The sequence below is a fragment of the Anopheles bellator genome, chromosome 2, assembly GCF_943735745.2.
Source record: "Anopheles bellator chromosome 2, idAnoBellAS_SP24_06.2, whole genome shotgun sequence".
NCBI classification, from domain to species: Eukaryota; Metazoa; Arthropoda; class Insecta; order Diptera; family Culicidae; genus Anopheles; species Anopheles bellator.
In genome coordinates, this window is record NC_071286.1 from 14757214 (window position 1) to 14776020 (window position 18807).

Consider the following 18807-nt stretch of genomic DNA (forward strand, 5'->3'; position numbering starts at 1 on the left):
CGTGGGGCTGTTAATAGGCTTTCCGTCCGCCATTGAGCCAGTCTCGGTCGGTCGGGGCACAGTTTTCTTTCCTACGGCCCCGGAGCGAGCGAAAGTGGCACCAAACTCCATCCATCCTCGTGTGTGCGTGCGGGAAGGGATTTTCGAATTCTGGCTTACGCAAGCCGCCGCCGATCGCCGACGTAATGGGGCGAGCTTTCTCACCTTAAACGGATGGCGATGATTACCGCCGGCGAGTAGTGTCCGCGTGACGGAGGTCCGCACTTTGCTGGGTCGTATTTCACAACAATCGGATCGCCGGTGTCGGTGCCGGGTCGGTGGTTGATTAATTATTTCACGCGATCGCCCCGATCGTTGTGTCCGGGGACTTACAGTTTCTCCTCACGTACACCGTTTCTTTTTCGATGCACCACCCGAGAGCGAGCGAGGAAATGAAGGCTTTCCAGTTTGACCGAAAATGGACGACTTTTCGGGTACAGACGGGTACGTGACCTGGGCCAGCCAGCCAGCCTGCGTTTCTCCACCAAATTGTTCTACTACACCGCGATCAAAGTCATGCCGGGACAGGGTCGGATTGCCCAACATCGGCCCAGTGTGTGACGTAAGAAAGTGGGTAACGGATTTGAGTGTCTTTTTTATCAGCCACCATCGCCATCGATCATCGGCATTAAAAGCGGAAAGTCTTGCAGGGGCACGGGCACGTTCCGATTGGCACGGTTGGGGCGGTATTAAAAACTGTCACCTACTGTACTGTGTGTGCATAGCAATGAAGGGTTTTTCGTCTTTTGCGTTGGGCGCAGTGGTGTCCCAGGGTGTCCTGGGTAGGGTTTCACATTGTGTATCGGCACAGGGCACCAGGCACCAGGCAGCGAAAGTGGGAAGTTGAGGAGTATCTGCCGTCAGTTCAGTGCATCACCAGGGTGCATTATCCTTTTTTTTTGGTTTTTTTTTCTTCAGCGAACCGAGTCTTTTTTCACGAATTTTCTCTCTTTAAGATGGTCTGAAAGATTGCAACAATAATCGAATTTATTGTTTTACCAGTTTGCAAGTAAACTGCTAACAAAATTTTCTTCGCATCCCCAAAAAAACTGATGCTCACACCTTTTTCTGGGCGATTTTTGGACACGAACTCGTTTCGGAGTCGAAGAACCAGGTTCACATCACTCCATAGCTTCTTGTTTTGATTCAGGATTATGGTCATAGACCCAAGCCTCATCCATAGTGATGATCCTAAATCCACTTAATCCTTTCGAAAACGCTCTACATTTTGCCGAGAAAGTGGCATTCGAATCTACCTGTATTTTTTCTACAGGAGTTGTTACTGTTTTTGGACGTCCTTCACGTGGATCGTCTTCATGGTTTGTACGACCACGATTGTAGATTCAGCAACCCATCTTTCAACTGTACTAACTGACGGCAAATAGTCTTTATATACTTTCAACATTCATTCCTAAATTTCCTTTGCTTTTAAGCCTTCCAAAACTAAAAATTCAATCATTGTGACACATTGATACTAAATGGTTAGTGAACAAAGAACGATTTGACAGATTGAAATGAAACTTCACCTACATTCATATGAAGAGTGTACCAATCTAACAAAGAAAATAGGTATCGAACCGAATAACTTATTGAACTACTAGGGTGTTGGGAATTTTGTCACTCATCCCAGTTATCCGGAACAGAAGTCAGATCGTGACGTACGTGACTCTTTGAAGGCCACATTTGGCAGAAACCGTTTCACTTTCATCCGATCACCGGAAACCGGATCGAACGAGCCCGCCTGTGTGTCTGTGTGTCTAGTGTTAGTTCAATGACCAGAAAAAAAACCTTCCATTCAACGGATTGCTAATTTGCCACCGTTACAAATAAGCACCCCCAAAAAACGTCGATCGTGTTTTTAGTTCAGCTGTAGCGAAAAGTTGTAGCCGTCGATGGTCGCTGAAAGCCGGCCGCTATGCAGCGCGCAGTGAAATGCAAACGTTACGACGGGTAACCGGTTAACGGTTCGTCACAGGAATCTACAGTGCCTTCAACCATCAATGCAACGGGTTTCGAGAGTGTGATCGTGCCACAATCGGATCGTTTCGAAACTGGACAAAGTTGGCGTAAGGCTGGGGAAAGATGAGTGAGCTCGTTGGTGCGGCTTTCGGCTCGGTGGCCACGGCAGCCTCGAGTGTCGGCTGGTTCGTGCCGATGCTGGTCGCGGCCATCGCGTACTTTCAGTACGAAGAATTCATGGACCCGGAGGCGCGCGTCATCGACGTCCCGAGCGAGATCATGCTGGACAAGTATGATTTCATTATCGTAGGGGCCGGATCAGCTGGTAGGTGGGGGGGATGAGATAATGACCGAGGATCGTGAAAGTAATGCGCGCTCTTTCTCTCTCCCGGTCAGGTGCTGTTCTGGCCAACCGTTTGACGGAGGTGGAAAACTGGAACGTGCTCCTGCTGGAGGCGGGCGGCGATGAAACGGAGATCTCGGAGGTGCCGCTGATGGCGGGCTATCTGCAGCTGAGCAAACTGGACTGGAAGTACAAATCCGAGCCATCGGGATCATTTTGTTTGGGTAGGTCCGGTTTAGGTTCCAACTACTGCTACACTTTGCTTGACGATCCCATTATTTCCCTCTCTCTCTTCGAAAGCAATGAACGGTGGGCGATGCAACTGGCCCCGTGGGAAAGTGCTCGGAGGATCGAGTGTCCTTAACTACATGCTGTATCTGCGCGGCAACAAGAAGGACTACGATAACTGGGAGGCCCTGGGTAACACCGGCTGGGGTTACAAGGATGCGCTGTACTACTTCAAAAAGTCCGAGGACAACACGAACCCGTACCTGGCCAATACGCCGTACCATGCGACTGGTGGCTACCTCACGATCGGGGAGGCTCCTTACCACACGCCCCTGGCGGCGGCTTTCGTGGAAGCGGGCGTCGAGATGGGGTACGAAAACAGGGATCTGAACGGAGCGAAAACGACCGGCTTCATGATCGCCCAGGGTACGATCCGGCGCGGTGGACGCTGCAGCACCGGCAAGGCGTTCCTGCGGCCGGCCCGTCTCCGCGCGAACCTGCACGTGGCTATGTTTGCGCACGTGACCCGAGTAATGATCGATCCCATCAGCAAGATCGCGTTCGGCGTGGAGTTCATCCGCGATCGCAAGGTACACCACGTGCGCGCTTCCAAGGAGGTGATCGTTGCGGGCGGATCCGTTAACTCGCCGCAGATACTGATGCTGTCGGGCGTCGGCCCGAAGGCGGAACTCGCCAAGCACCGGATCCCGCTGATCAAGGACCTGGCGGTGGGTGAAAATCTGCAGGATCACATCGGACTGGGCGGGCTCACGTTTATGGTCAACCAGCCGGTGTCGATCGTGGAGAATCGCTACCACTCGATGTCGACGGTGTTGCAGTACGCGGTGCTGGGTCAGGGTCCGCTCACCATCCTCGGCGGTGTCGAGGGACTGGCGTTCGTGAACACCAAGTACGTGAACGCTTCGGACGACTACCCGGACATCGAGTTCCACTTCGTGTCCGGGTCGACCAACTCGGACGGTGGCAACCAGCTGCGGAAGGCGCACGGGTTGACCGAGGCGTTCTACAACGGTGTGTTCAAGCCGATCAACAACATGGACGCGTGGAGCATCATCCCGATGCTGTTGCGACCGCGCAGCGTCGGGACGATCAAGCTGCGCAGTGGCAACCCGTTCGACTATCCGTACATCTACCCGAACTATCTGCACGACGAACACGACATGCGTACGCTGATCGAAGGTGTCAAAATTGCGTACGCCCTGTCGCGGACCCAAACGATGCAGAAGTTCCAGTCGACGCTGAGCGCCTACAAGTTCCCGGGCTGCGCCCACATCCAGATGTTCACCGACCTGTACTGGGAGTGCATGATCCGGCACTACACGTGCACGATCTACCATCCGGTCGGGACGTGCAAGATGGGCCCGTACTGGGACAAGCAGGCCGTCGTCGACGCGCAGCTGCGGGTCTACGGTATCCGCGGGTTGCGCGTGATCGACGCCAGCATTATGCCCAAATTAGTCAGTGCGAACACGAACGCACCGGTGATCATGATCGCGGAGAAGGGCGCCGACATGATCAAAGACTTCTGGATCAAACGAGGCGTAGTGTAGCCCGGGTCGGATCGTGGCCAGGGGAACCATGTAACATAGTACACTAGTTAGGAGAGCGTTTTTTTATTGGCATGACTGAGACCTGGATGAATGCGATGCGATCACTGAAACCCAGTGTAATTTATATTAGTTCTTAGTGATAATAAAAGTTAGACCGAACCTATGGCCGTTTATCGAATCCCGGATCACGAAGCCCCGCCGAGTAATCAAAGTTCACCGTGCTACAGTTCCGCAACTGATCCGCGTGCCTCCGAAGGTCCGCCAGGTACGCAACCTTCACAAGGTCGGATGCCTTCTCGGCGGTGGCTATCGTCGGAATGTTCGTGTTGCCGGTGGTGATCACCGGGAAAATGCTAGCGTCCACCACACGCAGCCCACCGATTCCGCGAACCCGCAGATGGCCATCGACCACCGCGAGCGGATCGCTCGATGGACCCATCTTGGCCGTACCGCACGGATGGTAGATCGTTTGCGTGTACTGCCGCACGAGGCAGGCGTAAAAGTCGTCCGCGTTCGGGAAGAAATCCCGCCGGCACGGTGATCGCGAGTAGTCCACCAGCGTCGCATTGATCCTTCGCATCGCGGCCGTGCGGGCCAGGGATTCGGCAAACTTTAGACCTTCGACCTGAAGAGGAAACACGCTGAGACACCGATTTGACACCAACCGGCACGGCTTTACTCACCAACATCGGCATGTCACGTGGATCGCTAAAGTAGTTGGGGTAGATCAGTATGTGATCGCGTGGGTTAGCACTCGCCAACTCCAACCGGCCCCTGCTGTACGGACGAGCAATCATCGGGATCACCATGTACGAGTTGGCGAAGATGTGCTCCTCGTAAACTTCGGCGTAATACTCGTTCGTCATTCCCGAGTCTCGCTTGCCGAACAGCCCGCCATCCGTCATGTCTGACAGGGGGGCCAGGAACACCTCAATGTCGGGCCAATCTTCGGCCGCCCGCTGGTACTTGGTGTTCCAGAACCCGATAATGCCACAGAGTGGCATCCCGTACAGTGTTCCGTCGGCGTCCAGCAGGAATCGTCGCAGGGTGTCGACACCGAGCGCTTGCGCGAAATCGTACGCCAGCGGACTGCCCGTTCCGTCCGGGTTCTGTACCGTGTATCCGGCCGCACCGGTAGCAATGTGATCCTGCAGATTTTGGCCCACCCCGGGCAGATCCTGTATGACGGGTATCCCGTGACGGCGAAGCTGCTCAGCCGGACCCACACCGGACAGCATGAGCAACTGGGGGCTATTCAGTGCCCCGGCCGACAGGATCACTTCCTTCGAGACCATCACATAGAACCGTCGCTTACCCTTGATGAACTGCACTCCGTAGGCGCGCTTATCCTGCGGATCGATCAACACCTTCTCGACCAACGTTTGCGTGGAGATGTGTAGGTTTTGGCGGGTGGCCGCTGGCCGCAGGTATCCTTTGGCGGTGCTGCAGCGTAGACCGTCCCGCAAGCTACCGTGCGGTTCCGCGAATCCCGTCTGCACCGGACCGTTCACTTCGCCGTACGGATTGATGAGTCCCAGCTCCTGCAGACCTTGCCAGAGATGTGTCTCCAGCGGTGCCTGATAGGCGTACCGTTCGACGGTGATCGGTCCGCTTCGCCCGTGGTACGGCAGGCCGCGGTACTGCGGATCCTGCATGTTCTCCAGCTTCAGAAAGTACGGCAACATATCGTCGTAGCTCCAACCCGTGTTGCCCAGGTCGCGCCACCCATCGTAGTCCTTCCGGTTGCCGCGCACGAACAGCATCGCGTTGATGGTCGAGCTGCCGCCGAGCGCTTTTCCGCGGGGCCACCGGCACCGCCGGTCCTGCATCGCGAGACAGAACTCGTCGGACGGCTCCGTCCGGAACTGCCAGTCGACGCGCGACATTTGGAGCGTCGGGTACAGGAACGGCAGGTCGGTCAGGAACGTCTCGTCCGTGCCGGCCTCCAGCAGCAGCACGTCCCAGTGGCAGATCTCCGACAGCCGGGCCGCCATCACGGCACCGGCCGATCCGGCCCCAATCACCACAAAGTCGTAGATGTCCTGAATGTACGCGTCCGGGATCGGCTGGACGCGATGATGAAAGTCCACTATGTCCGGGCGCTGCAACCAGATGCTGGCGTCGATCAGAAGCAGAAACACCGTGCCCAGCCTCGAGCTGTACAGCAACCGTGTGCGGACCTCGTACGCAGCGATAGAGTTCATCCTGAGACCTGAGGAGCTCTCGACGGAAACACACACGAAACACGACTGACTCGCGGTGCTGTCCCGAGGGCTGACTGCTGTTTGCCAATGGCCGACATAAATAAAAACATTCTTCGAAGCGCGCTCCAGCGGGTAGGGCTCACTACCGATCCGTTTTAGAACAAGCGTTCTTGGACCTACGGCCACTCGACTCTGAAACAAACCGAATCGAATTGTGATGAAACAATAAAAATAAACCCAACTTTAGTACGGGTTCTGTCAGAAACTTCACCAACAACAACTCCGTCGAAAAGCGCAATGCTTTAGAACCGTAATCGCGCTGTGACGGTTCAGCACCCTAGCGGCCGCATTAATCGACCCAATTTGGCCCATTCTGTCGATCGCAGCAAAAATGCGATCGGCCCGCGCACGGAATCCACGGTTCGTCAGTTCCTCGTCAGTGACGGTCGCGGTGGTACGTAAGAGTTTGCATATTCCCCGTAGGTCGCCTCGACGCCGCCGAAATGGCGTTGGGTCCGCTGGACAGTCTGCACACACGGATGCGCATCATGTTGACGCGGCCGGCGAACGTGTTCATCATGCTGCTGCTGGACGCGTGCATCTGGCTGCAGCGCACGGACGTGGTGGACTTCCGGCACCGGGTGCAGGACATTCCGCCGCAGTTCATCTACGACGTGTACGACTTCGTGGTGGTGGGCGGCGGGAGCGCCGGGGCCGCGGTGGCCGCCCGGCTGTCGGAGGTGTGCGATTGGAACGTGCTACTCCTGGAGGCCGGCACGGACGAAACGTTCCTGAGCGACCTGCCGTACCTGTATCCGGTGCTGCAGAAGGGCGAGCTCGACTGGCAGTTCGAGACGGAACCGAATCCGCGGTTCTGCCAGGGAATGCGCGACAATCGGTGTAGTTGGCCGCGCGGCAAGGTGCTCGGTGGTTCGTCGGTGCTGAACGCGATGATGTACGTGCGGGGGAACCCGGAGGATTACGACGAGTGGGCCAGCTTCGGTAACCGGGGCTGGAGCTGGGTGGACGTGTTGCCGTACTTCGTGAAGATGGAGAACGTGCGGGACGCGAACATTGCACGGCGCCCGTGGCACGGCAGGACGGGCCCACTGTCGGTGGAGTTGTTCCGTAACCGGTCCGCGCTCCAACCGTACTTCCTGCGGGCGGCCCAGGAGCTGGGTATGACGATGGCGGACGAAGTGAATGGCCCCAACCAGCTAGTGTTCGCGCCGCTCCACGGGACCGTGCGTGATGGGTTGCGGTGCAGCACGGCCAAGGCGTACCTGCGGCCGGTGGCGAGTCGCCGGAACCTGCACATCTCGATGGACTCGATGGTGGAGAAGGTGCTGATCGACCCGCAGGATAAGCGCGCCTATGGGGTCGAGTTCCGGAAGGGTAAGCGGCGGTTTTATGTGATGGTCTCGAAGGAAGTGATCCTGTCGGCCGGGGCACTGAACAGCCCGCATCTGCTGATGCTGTCCGGTGTTGGACCTGCCGCGCAGCTCGAGAAGCATCGTATTCGCGTGATCCAGGACCTGCCGGGGGTAGGACAGAACCTTCAGGATCACGTGGCTGCCGGCGGTGGAGTGTTCCTCATCCAGAACCCTGCCGGTAACCAGTCCCTGTCGGTCCGGTTGATCGACGTGACGGGTGTCACCACGGCACGGGACTTTCTGTTCCACAACCAAGGTCGCCTGGTGGCGATGCCATCGTGCGAGGTGATGGGCTTCATCAACACCAAGTACAATGCGCCCAGGAGCCGGCGCGGGGACGTCCAAATTTTCATGTCCGCCCAGTCGGACATCTCGGACGGTGGTGTGGAGAGTGCGGCCGGTTCCGGCATTACGTACGACTATTACGCGAAGAACTTCGAGTCCTGGGTGTATCACGATTCGTTTCTCATCATGCCGCTCCTGATGCGCCCGCAGAGCCGCGGGTGGCTCGAGCTGGCCAGCGCTAAGCCGGACGAGCACATCAAGATCTATCCGAACTACTTCGCGGTCGAGCGCGACCTGGACATACTGGTGAGTAGGAACAGAGCCGCTAGGGGGCCGATGGAGACGAGTTCATTCCGGTATTCCTCCATCCCGTAGGTCGAAGGGCTCAAGTTCGGGTTGCGGGTCGCACAAACCGAGGCGATGCGCACGCTAAACGCCACGTTCATCTACGACGCCGAGCACGGGGACACGTGCCGGGGGCTGACGGGCGATGACTTCTTCAAGTGTCTCATCCAGCACTACTCGCAGACGATCTACCACCCGTCGGGGACGGCCAAGATGGGGCCCCGGAACGATCCGATGGCCGTCGTCGACGATCAGCTGCGGGTGCACGGGATCGGCGGGCTGCGCGTGGTGGACACCAGCATCATGCCGACCATCACCACCGGCAACACGAACGCCCCGACCATCATGATCGCGGAACGGGCCGCCGATCTGCTCAAGTATGCGCATCTGCCGGCGCTCCGCACCCAAACGCACTATGCGCAGTGCGATACGATCGACTATCTGTACCATCCGGACGGCTGACGAAGAAGCTCGCAACGGCGCTCCGATGGTGGTGCTGTATAAAATAGACTTTTAGGCACGACGACGGAAGACACAAACAGTAGGCACAAACCCGCATGTGTCGATCGCCGTCGCCGAGGGCGATGAGTAATAAAAATTGTAGATTAAGTATAAAAAAACGAACGAAAACGATAATCTTTGCGTGGCACTGTAATCGGCCGACGGAAAATCCCGTCCGGACAACATCAACCCTGACACAACTCTGAATATCGACGGGGGGGCTTGTGCGAGCACAGGAATCAGAACGGAAGCGATTCGGTCCAGCTAATCGGTTATGGAGATGAATGCACGGAGATCCGTGCAAGGGTTAGTGTGTTCCGCCCCAAGCCCCAACGGCTTTAATGCGCAGTCCTAGAACCGAGCGCCACCACCACACGGGAGCGAGCGAGTGTTGCTTTTAGGCCGCGTTTGGCTGTGATTGTGTGTTCGGCGCATGAAGAACCAGATCGCCAACGGCCGCGGGCCGGTAGCTTCAGTTCGTAGTGGTTCTTTGTGGTAGCCGGTTCAGGAGTGCTGTTGGCCGGTGGTGATCTTCCTGCCGAGGTTCTCAAGGTCAATGTAAGTGTGTTTTGGTGTTTGCTTTGGGTTTGCGATCGTGCCGGTCACTCTGTCAGCTGTTGTGTCGCGGGCTGTCAAAAGAAAGCTGACCTCATTTTGTTTACTTTGTGCACTTTGCCCAGACCACGAGGTTCGGTGAATCATCCGAGCCGGTCCCAGTTACCGGCACCGCGGTGCCCGTTACGTAATCGGTGGTGCCTTTATCGTTGGGATAGCGAGACCACCGCTTCAAGTTCTAGTGATTGGCAACTAACGCGCTGGGAGCAGGGTGCTTAAGTGGCAAGTGCATCGCCGACGGTGTACTTGAAGCTGTGCAACCCATTATCTGTCCCTCCGGTGGAGGGCGCTAAGAAAAAACCGGGTTGTAAGCTTCACGGTCGAGGCAAACGATACGCTACCGAGCAAAGTAACCGGTAATCACCTTCACCGTGTCGTATGTCGTGCGCACCTTCCTGCTCATTGGACAAGACACAGACAGAACCTTTACAGTAATGACTTTCGTCGAAGGTCACAATCGATGACGTGGTACGTTTAAAAGAAGGCACATCGAATCCATGTCCTCCAAAACATCGATACACGGGATTCGGAGTAGGTTGATAAAATTGGCCGAGTAATAGTGTAACGTTGGGCGCTGGCTTATCACGCGATAAATTCGGAGCTACAGAGCCCCGTCCCGCGCGTTGATAAGAATAAGAACTATCGAAGACGGAATGGCAAACACCGGCCGGCCGGCATGGGCTGTTATTACGTCAGCCCCATGTCTCGAGCGAGAAAACAAAAGCAGAAGATGCAACGGAAGAAAGAAAACCGAATTGCCGTCGGAAGGGATTGGCAAAACATAGACGGAGAACATGTTCCAAGTGACGGTCATCGGTGTATAAGCGATGGCGGAGGATTTTATGAACGCACATTGGCGAGAAAATTGTGCCGTCTCATCGGGAGCTTATGACACAACCATCGTGGCGCTATTTTGTTTGCCGGCTCCAATTTGATAAGACCCGCTGGGCGATAAGTGACATTTGCATTCGGGGCCAACAGTAACAAACTAACTGACGGGCTGACCGATCGAATTAACGGATTTACTTTTCTGTTCTTTTTAGCTACGCAGAATACAAAACTCGGCTGGAGGCCGATCCGCACGATGGAGGCCCTGCTGAATAGTCAATGTGCCGCGCAGAGCGTCGGCCCCGCGAACCAACTGTTTGCGCTGCTCGTGCAGACCATTCTCGCGGCCCAGTGTACGATTTCGCCCCCGGACATGTGGCCCAAGGACTACGGACCGACGGCCATGGCGCGCGGGCTCGAGGAGTACGATTTCGTGATCGTTGGCGCGGGCTCGGCCGGGTCCGTGGTGGCCAACCGCTTGTCGGAAAACCCGGACTGGAAGGTCCTGCTGCTCGAGGCCGGTGGCGATCCACCGATCGAGTCCGAGGTAAGTGTGCCGAGGGCCGAGAACTGCATTCGGCTTCGGTGGTGCGTTTGCGTGTTGGTTGGGTCTCGTCCGTTTGACCTGTTTCGTCACGCACAACAAAAATAACGCCCCATGCTTAGCACCCACCCGCCTCAAGGTGTTGGTTGATAATGCAGATCTATCGAACCGTTCCATCCTCCTCCTTTACACGCTTTGTACATATGGCCTCCAGATTCCTTTTATGCTTACTTATTTGCCAAATTCGATCACCGATTGGGTGTACGTGACTCGGCTAACGGCTAGGGTTGATTACGGATGGTGGTGGACTTCAGTGACAGGAGTAGGGCTGCACGGACAGTTACTAGTGCGAATCCGCTTGTCGGTGGCAAGCTGCAGGATCAAGTAACCAACATTCTACAAACTGATCCACCTCATCGGATGTGGTCAGAAAGAAACCACCTTTAGCGCCAAACGACCTCAAACGGAATCAACAGCTTCGCAGGGTTCGTCCACACGATCAACGATACCGATCCGATTCCAAACATCCTATTTCCACTACTGCATGTGGCCTTGCTCGTAGATGATGGAAGTGCACGAAACCGTATTGGACTCGTCAACGTCAAATGCTGATGGATGCAGAACGACGTAAGGACTCTGATCGATGGCGTACTGGTACAGGGGGCCGTTGAACGGGGGCGCGACTGGCACCAGTATTTGGGCTGAAACCGGAACAATATGGGACCGGAACCATGACGCGACCGCCGTCGATTCTCAACTGTGCGTTCTTGGTGCTCCGGAGATAGCGGGGCGCGATCACCATTCGTCGATAAAAAGGTGTCCGACATGGTTAAGGAAGATCACTAAGGTCAAGCGTTGGAATGACCGCACGGTAAACGCACACCCCCTCTTTAAGGATCTATGCACCCGGAATCGGCGGAATGTTCGGAGGCACTCATGCACCATTGGCACCATTTTGTAGGAACTGGAACAGTAATCTGTCTGCCCTACAACTCCAGATCGCGTCACTGATGGGCACGCTGCAGCACAGTGCCGTCGACTGGGCGTATCACGCGCAGCGCTCGGTGAAGGCAAGTCTCGGCACGAAAAGCGGCACATTCTGGCCGCGCGGCCGTACCCTGGGAGGATCGGGTGCCATCAATGCGATGGCGTACGTGCGTGGCAACCGCCGGGACTACGATCGCTGGCAGGAACTGGGCAACGACGGCTGGGGTTGGAGCGATGTGTTGGAGCAGTTTAAAAAGTCTGAAAATATGAACGTTCCCGAGTTGCTGCGTGGAGTTCGAGGGGCCGAGTATCACCGAGCCGGTGGCTACCTCAACGTCGAGCACGTGGACGACAGTGATCCGGTGTTTAAGATCCTGGCGGCAGCTGCGGTTGAGCTGGGCTACGAATGGCTTCCAGATTTCAACCGCGACCGGCATATCGGCTACGGCCGAAGCCAGTACACGGTGATCGGAGGGACCCGGTGTAGTCCGGCCAAGGCGTTCCTCAGCCCGATCAGGGAACGGGCCAATCTGCACGTGATCAAGCACGCGATGGCACTGAAGCTTGAACTCGATCGCCAAAACGTTGCGACCGGGGTCCGGTTTCAAATCGAAGGGTACAAACCGGTGAGCATTCGGGCCCGGAAGGAAGTGATCGTTGCGGCGGGCTCGATAAACACACCCCAGTTGCTGATGCTGTCCGGGATTGGACGGAAAGCGGAGTTGCAGCGATTCGGGATCGCGCCTCGGGTCGAGCTGAATGTGGGAGGCAACCTGCAGGATCATGTGGCCATTCCGTTGTTTTATCAGTTCAATGCACTGCCGGGTGAACCGGCGGACGAGCCACTGGCGCTGGTCGACAGTCTGTACGAGTTCACGGTGAGGAATCGTAGCGCGGGGGTCCGCTTCTACCGCGACATCGGTTTGATGGCGTTTTACAACACGCTGAACGCCAGTGACCCGTGGCCGGATGTGCAGATCATGAACATCGTCATTCCTCCGGGAGACGCCTACGGGAAGTTGGTGGTGGCTAACTTTGAGTACACCAAACCGATCGCTGATTCGATCCGGCAGGCGATCGAACAGACGACGGTCCTCCACTCGCACATCATCGCGCTGAATCCGAAATCGCGTGGCCGCATCCGTTTGGCGGGGTCCGACCCCTTCTTGCAGCCGGTGATTGAAGCAAACTATCTCGACCAAGTGGACGATCTACGAACGCTGGTTCGGGGGATTCGGAAGCAGCAGGCACTACTTAAGACAGCCGCGTTCAGGGCGGCCGAGGCTGAGCTGGTTGCCGTTAACATTCCGGGATGCGAGCACTTGCCGTACGACAGTGACGGGTACTGGGAGTGCTACGTGCGGTACATGACCTTCACCACGTACCACCCGGTCGGGACGGCGAAAATGGGTCCGGATGGAGACGCGGAGGCGGTGGTCGACTCGCGGCTTCGGGTCAAGGGTGTAGGAAGGCTGAGAGTGATCGATGCGAGCATCATGCCACTGCTGGTCAGTGGCAATACGAACGCACCGACCATGATGATCGCCGAAATGGGATCCGACTTCATCAAGCAGGAGTACGCCTAGAGTAACCGTGCCGTGTAGCACCCGAATGTAGCGTAGCTTTAGTTGTTCTCTTTCTCCGAAAGACCCAGATGGCAGTAGTAATCCTTATTAACCCCGATCCTGTCCTAAATGAGTGTCCTAACTAATACTCCCCGTAACACTCAACACCCTAAAGCGCTTCATGCCCTGCCTTGCAGATACCGGAGACTTTCTTCACCATCCAGAAAACGGCCGGTGACTGGGAGAACTACGCCGAGGTGACGCCACACGCCAGCAAGGGCTCCAAGGATGGCAGCTTTTGGCCGCGGGGCCGGATGCTCGGTGGTTGCGGGGCCATCAACGCGATGCTGTACGTGCGGGGCAATGCGCGCGACTACGACCGCTGGGAAGCGCTGGGTAATCCGGGCTGGGCCTGGGCCGATGTGTTGCCGTACTTCCGGAAGAGCGAAGACAATCAGGATCCCGAGCTGATGGGGCGCGACGGAGGCGCACTGCATGGCACTGGAGGCTTCATGAAGGTCAACACTTTCCCGGTGCATCACCCGTTGGGGCACATCCTGCTGGAAGCCTTCGACGAGGCTGGTTTCGAGAAGAATTCGGATATCAACGGGGCACGTCAAGTGGGCTTCGGGCGCGCCCAGGGCACGATCGTTAACGGTACGCGCTGCAGTCCGGCCAAGGCGTTCCTGGTGCCGGCGAAGGATCGTCCGAATCTGCACGTCATCAAGCACGCGGTGGCCGTGACGGTCGAGCGTGAACCGAACAGCGGGCGCTTCAAGTACGTAAACTTCATGCTGAACAACAAGATCCTGAAGGTGGCGCACGCCCGCAAGGAAGTGATCCTGGCGACGGGTGCCGTCAACACACCGCACATCCTGCACCGATCTGGTATCGGACCGAAGGGCCTGCTCGAGCAGGTTGGCATTCCGCTCGTGGTCAATCTGCCGGTCGGTGAAAATCTGCAGGACCATCTGTTTGTGCCGATCATGTTCAAGTTCCACAAATCGACGGCCACCAACTACAACACGCCGCTGGAGTTGGCCAAAAATTTGTTCCAGTACGTGACGGACCGATCGGGGCCAATGGCCGGGCACGGGGTGACCGGAGTGATTGGGTTCATCAACACCCTCAACCCGACGGATCCGTTCGCCGACATCGAGTACCACTTTTTCCAGTTCGAGAAGGGTTCCGGCAAGTCGGTGATGTTTGCCGACAAGGTCGGCTACAACGAGGAGATATCGACGTCGATGCTGGAGGCGGCCACCGAAGCCGACGTGGTGATGGCCATCGTCGTGCTGCTGAATCCGAAGTCGCGCGGACGCATCACACTCGCCACGACTGACTTTGACGAGTTCCAGCCACCGAAGATTGTGAGCGGCTATTTGGAGCACGAGGACGACATGGCGACGGTGCTGCGTGGAATCCGTCGCATAACGAAGCTGCTCGAGACGGACACGTTCCGCGAGCACGAGGGCGAGCTGCACCGGGTAACGATTGGCGAGTGTGATCCGCTGGCGTTCGACAGTGACGAATACTGGGAGTGCTACTCGCGCCACATGACACTTACGCTGTACCATCCGGTCGGAACGGCCAAGATGGGACCGGACACGGATCCGGACGCGGTCGTCGATGCCAGGCTGCGGGTGAAGGGTGTCGAGGGCTTGCGCGTGGTGGACGGTAGCATTATGCCCAACATTGTGTCCGGCAACACGAACGCTCCGATCATGATGATTGGCGAGAAGGCGTCCGACATGATCAAGGCGGACTGGGCTGCGCAGGAAGCTAAACACACAGAGCTTTAAAGCGGTTTTGGGCAGGGGACGGCGCAAGGGGAATCATTTTGTGCACTTTCAATAAATGTTGTTAAGCTTCAGTTTCATTTCGTGTGCCTGTGTTTGTGTCCTTGTAACTGTCTTTCGTTGTGTTGTCCCAAAGTTCTACGACACAGGAACATAACCATCCGTATCATTCGCAACGATTAGGTACCGTATCTGGCGCTCGGTTTAATGCACAGCCCGCACGTGTGGAACTATTACGCCGAGGAGAGTGCGACGGCCAGCAAGGGCTACCGGAACGGGAGCTACTGGCCGCGCGGTAAAATGCTGGGAGGCTGCAGCAGCAACAACCTGATGCTGTACGTCCGGGGCAACAGTCGTGACTACGATCGGTGGGAGGAACAGGGGAACCCGACGTGGGGCTGGAGCAATGTGCTGGAGTACTTTAAGAAGTCGGAAGACAACGGAGCTGAGCATCTGCTGCTGGAGAAAGGCGCGTTTCACGCCGAAGGTGGTCCGCTGAAGGTCAACTCGTTTATGTCGAACGAACTAACGAAGCTCGTCATCACGGAGGCCGCCCGGGAGCTGGGCATTCCGGAGATAATGGACATCAACGCGGACGAGTACATCGGGTACAACGTCGCACAGGGGACGGTCTACAAAGGGAGGCGGCAGAGCACGGCGAAGGCTTTTTTGAACACTGCCAAAGATCGGCCCAATTTGCACATCATCAAGCATGCCCACGTTACGAAGGTGAACTTTGAGGGAACCACCGCAACGGGAGTGACGTTCGATTTACCCGGAAGTGCAGGCCAGGAGGTACGCGCCAAGAAGGAGGTCATTCTGTCGGCCGGAGCTCTTAATACGCCGCAGCTGTTGCAACTCTCAGGAGTGGGCGCGAGCGCAGAACTGGCCCGTTGGGATATTCCCGTCGTGCAGGACGTGCCGGCGGTGGGTGAAAACCTTCAGGACCATCTGATCGTACCCCTGTTCCTGTCGCTGCATGGTTCGCGACCGATCGAGCGACACTTTGACGAGCTGCTTGACAGTATCTTCAGCTACGTGCGCTACGGTTTGGGTACGTTCGCTACGATCGGGGCCACCGATTTGGTGGCGTTCGTCAACACCCAAAGCCCGGCGGCGCTCTACCCGGACATCCAGTACCATCACATGTTGCAGCCGTGGAAAATGCCCGACATGGAGAAAATTCTGGCGGCCTTCGGGTACACCGATTCCATCGCCGAGCAGCTGCTGGAGCTGAACCAAAAGTCGGAAATCTTGACCGTGCTCGTGACGTTGCTCAATCCGAAATCGAAGGGAACCGTTAAGCTACGTAGTGGGAATCCGCACGATGCACCACTCATCCACGCGCACTATCTGGATGATCAGCGCGACGTGAAGACGGTCATTCGGGGCATCAGGTTCTTCCGGAAGCTGCTCGGAACGGAAAACTTTGGCTACCACGAGCTGAAGGAGTTCCACCTGAAGATTGACGAATGTGATCGGCTGGAGTACGACTCGGACAGCTACTGGGAGTGTTACGCGCGGTACTTGTCCACGACACTCTACCATCCAACCGGCACGGCCAAGATGGGCCCGGAAGGAGACCAGGGCGCCGTCGTGGACTCGAGGCTGAAGGTGAAAGGCGTGCAAAATTTGCGTGTCGTCGACGCCAGCATCATGCCGGACATTGTGAGTGGCAACACGAACGCGCCGACGATCATGATCGGCGAGAAGGGTGCCGACTTCATCAAGGAAGATCACAACGTCAAGATTGGCGTACACACGGAGCTGTAATAGGTAGGCAATAAATCGGATGGGTATCGGGAACTCGGATTGTGTTGTTCGTTGATCTAGAAGTGCAACCGAAATCAAGACGTGGTTCGGTCGATTACGCCTAAAAGTATGCAAAAGTATGCATGAATCGGTTTTGCACCGGTTGAGCTTATTTGTACGGCTGTTTGAATCGTGAAACATCACAACTCCGTTTAAAACGTGATTTTGTGGCTTTTCTCGGGTCAGCCTTTACATTGCGTGTCCTTGAGTGGGAAAAGTGAATCAATCATCGACTATACGGCAGGTGCGAACGGGCACAAGGAATACCTAAACGTTGTCCATCCTACTCATTACGGTGCCCAAATGGAGGGAAAGTGCACCGTATGTCACGTAAGTAAACCCGCAAACTGTCCAGCCGGACGCATTCCATCAAAGCTTATGTAATGTGGCCGTTTGCCAATGTGTTGGGCGATAAATTTAATTTAAATTGCATTTCGCAGTTTGTCGACATATTGGCATGGTAAACGAAAACATAAAAGAAACAGAAAAAAGCAAATTAACCGAGCGATGATACGGACTCCACCCACCCATGAACCGGTGCACAAGTGTGTGGTTGGTGATCGTGTGCAGCTCTGTTCGACTCTGCAATCCATTGAATCCTTTTTAGCACGCCTCGCCACAGCACGGCCTCAGTACGCTGGGGCTACAGTCACTAACGCTACTGGTTTACCTGTAACGAAAACCAAAAGTATTGATTAGTTAACGTGTTACACGCGGAAAGTGACGATTATTGGGCCCACGATTCGTCTGTCCCACTTTCCATGCACGTACGGAGGAGGAACTCTCGGTGAGCCACTGTCATTATATAATTAAACAGACACAAAGAAAGACAAGCGCCCCCATACGGTCGGTCAATCGGCGTCTGCCAAATTTTGTCACCATCGGCGACGTACTACTTCAAGAAAGTGCATCCAAACGCCGCCGCCGGTGCGACCGGTTTACTCTGCCCGTCCACGGGACGCATCTACAGCCTTCTAAGTGCCTGTCGCCATCTACGTGCGCTCGCTCGCTGCAACAACTTGCAGCTCTGGACTTGCATTTGCGTGTATGCCGTCTGCATCTGGCCGGTAACTCGTTTGGTGCGCTGCAGCCAAAATAGTAGCACTTGTTGCAGTGCGCGATGCGATGATGGTGCAATCAGACCCCCGAGGGGCTTGCAGACACGAAGAACACGCCGGACCACTACGGCCGAAATGAGGCGAAAGCCATAATGCATAGAAACCTGGGCGGTGCACGTTCAGGGGAGATTGAGCAACGCCGGTGATTCGATGGATAACCGCCCCAACATTGCCGGCCGTAGAATCCCGGCCCTGTTTACCACTCTTAAGACGCCGTTAATGGGGTCGAACAAATGCTAGGCGGTACTTCAATTGCCTTCCGATATGTTCAAACGCAAGGCGGCAAAACGATTCAATTGATTGCAGAATTGTTTACCCAATCTCTCGGACTGTCGGCTGTTTGATGCGTAAAGGTCGTCGGCTGTTTGATTTCTAGTGCCCCACAGCATGCAAAACAGATAATTAAAACCAATAAAAATCCGTATCGTTTAGTGGGTCGCTCAAGGTTGGCCACGCCACGCCACGGTCCCGCCGGGGGCTTGGTAATGGGCCGGTGTCACCGTTGAAGCACTTTCCTGGTGGATTATTGGCTCGGTGTCCGCATAACACGCCGCTGCAAGTCAACCGAATTACCGAATCGAACCGGCGCCAGCAGTGGGCCAGCAGATCGAGCCTCGGTGAAGGTCACCAG

General features: G+C 56.1%; 3 protein-coding genes across 4 annotated transcripts in view; 2 read left to right on the forward strand and 1 right to left on the reverse strand.

Annotated features, from left to right (window-relative positions):
* The window catches only part of LOC131212908 (flotillin-2), a 129853-nt gene that overhangs the window by 11584 nt on the left and 99462 nt on the right, over positions 1 to 18807 (reverse strand). The gene's annotated exons all lie outside the window — the stretch shown is intronic.
* LOC131212907 (glucose dehydrogenase [FAD, quinone]) lies at positions 2122 to 4140 on the forward strand. The gene is made up of 3 exons (XM_058206989.1): positions 2122 to 2323; positions 2395 to 2565; positions 2642 to 4140. Exons 1-3 carry the CDS (start codon positions 2122 to 2124, stop codon positions 4138 to 4140), a joined length of 1872 nt encoding a protein of 623 aa, XP_058062972.1.
* LOC131212903 (glucose dehydrogenase [FAD, quinone]-like) lies at positions 9329 to 17038 on the forward strand. 2 transcript variants are annotated; one of them, XM_058206984.1, is made up of 3 exons: positions 9329 to 9466; positions 10567 to 10898; positions 15430 to 17038. In XM_058206984.1, the coding sequence occupies exons 2-3, from the start codon at positions 10608 to 10610 to the stop codon at positions 17017 to 17019; spliced, it is 1881 nt and encodes a 626-aa protein (XP_058062967.1). In that variant the 5' UTR covers positions 9329 to 9466; positions 10567 to 10607; the 3' UTR covers positions 17020 to 17038. The 2 variants fall into 2 exon arrangements, with proteins under 2 accessions (XP_058062967.1, XP_058062966.1); XM_058206983.1 differs by lacking the exon at positions 15430 to 17038 and adding an exon at positions 13645 to 15289.

Excerpts from the sequence above, each read along its gene's own strand:
- LOC131212907 (XM_058206989.1), top strand. The coding sequence starts at position 2,122 with ATGAGTGAGCTCGTTGGTGCGGCTTTCGGCTCGGTGGCCACGGCAGCC. Across the intron at positions 2,324-2,394 it reads CGTAGGGGCCGGATCAGCTG|GTGCTGTTCTGGCCAACCGT; the intron begins GTAGGTGGGGGG and ends TCTCCCGGTCAG. Across the intron at positions 2,566-2,641 it reads ATCGGGATCATTTTGTTTGG|CAATGAACGGTGGGCGATGC; the intron begins GTAGGTCCGGTT and ends TCTCTTCGAAAG.
- LOC131212903 (XM_058206983.1), top strand. The coding sequence starts at position 10,608 with ATGGAGGCCCTGCTGAATAGTCAATGTGCCGCGCAGAGCGTCGGCCCC. Across the intron at positions 10,899-13,644 it reads ATCCACCGATCGAGTCCGAG|ATACCGGAGACTTTCTTCAC; the intron begins GTAAGTGTGCCG and ends CCTGCCTTGCAG.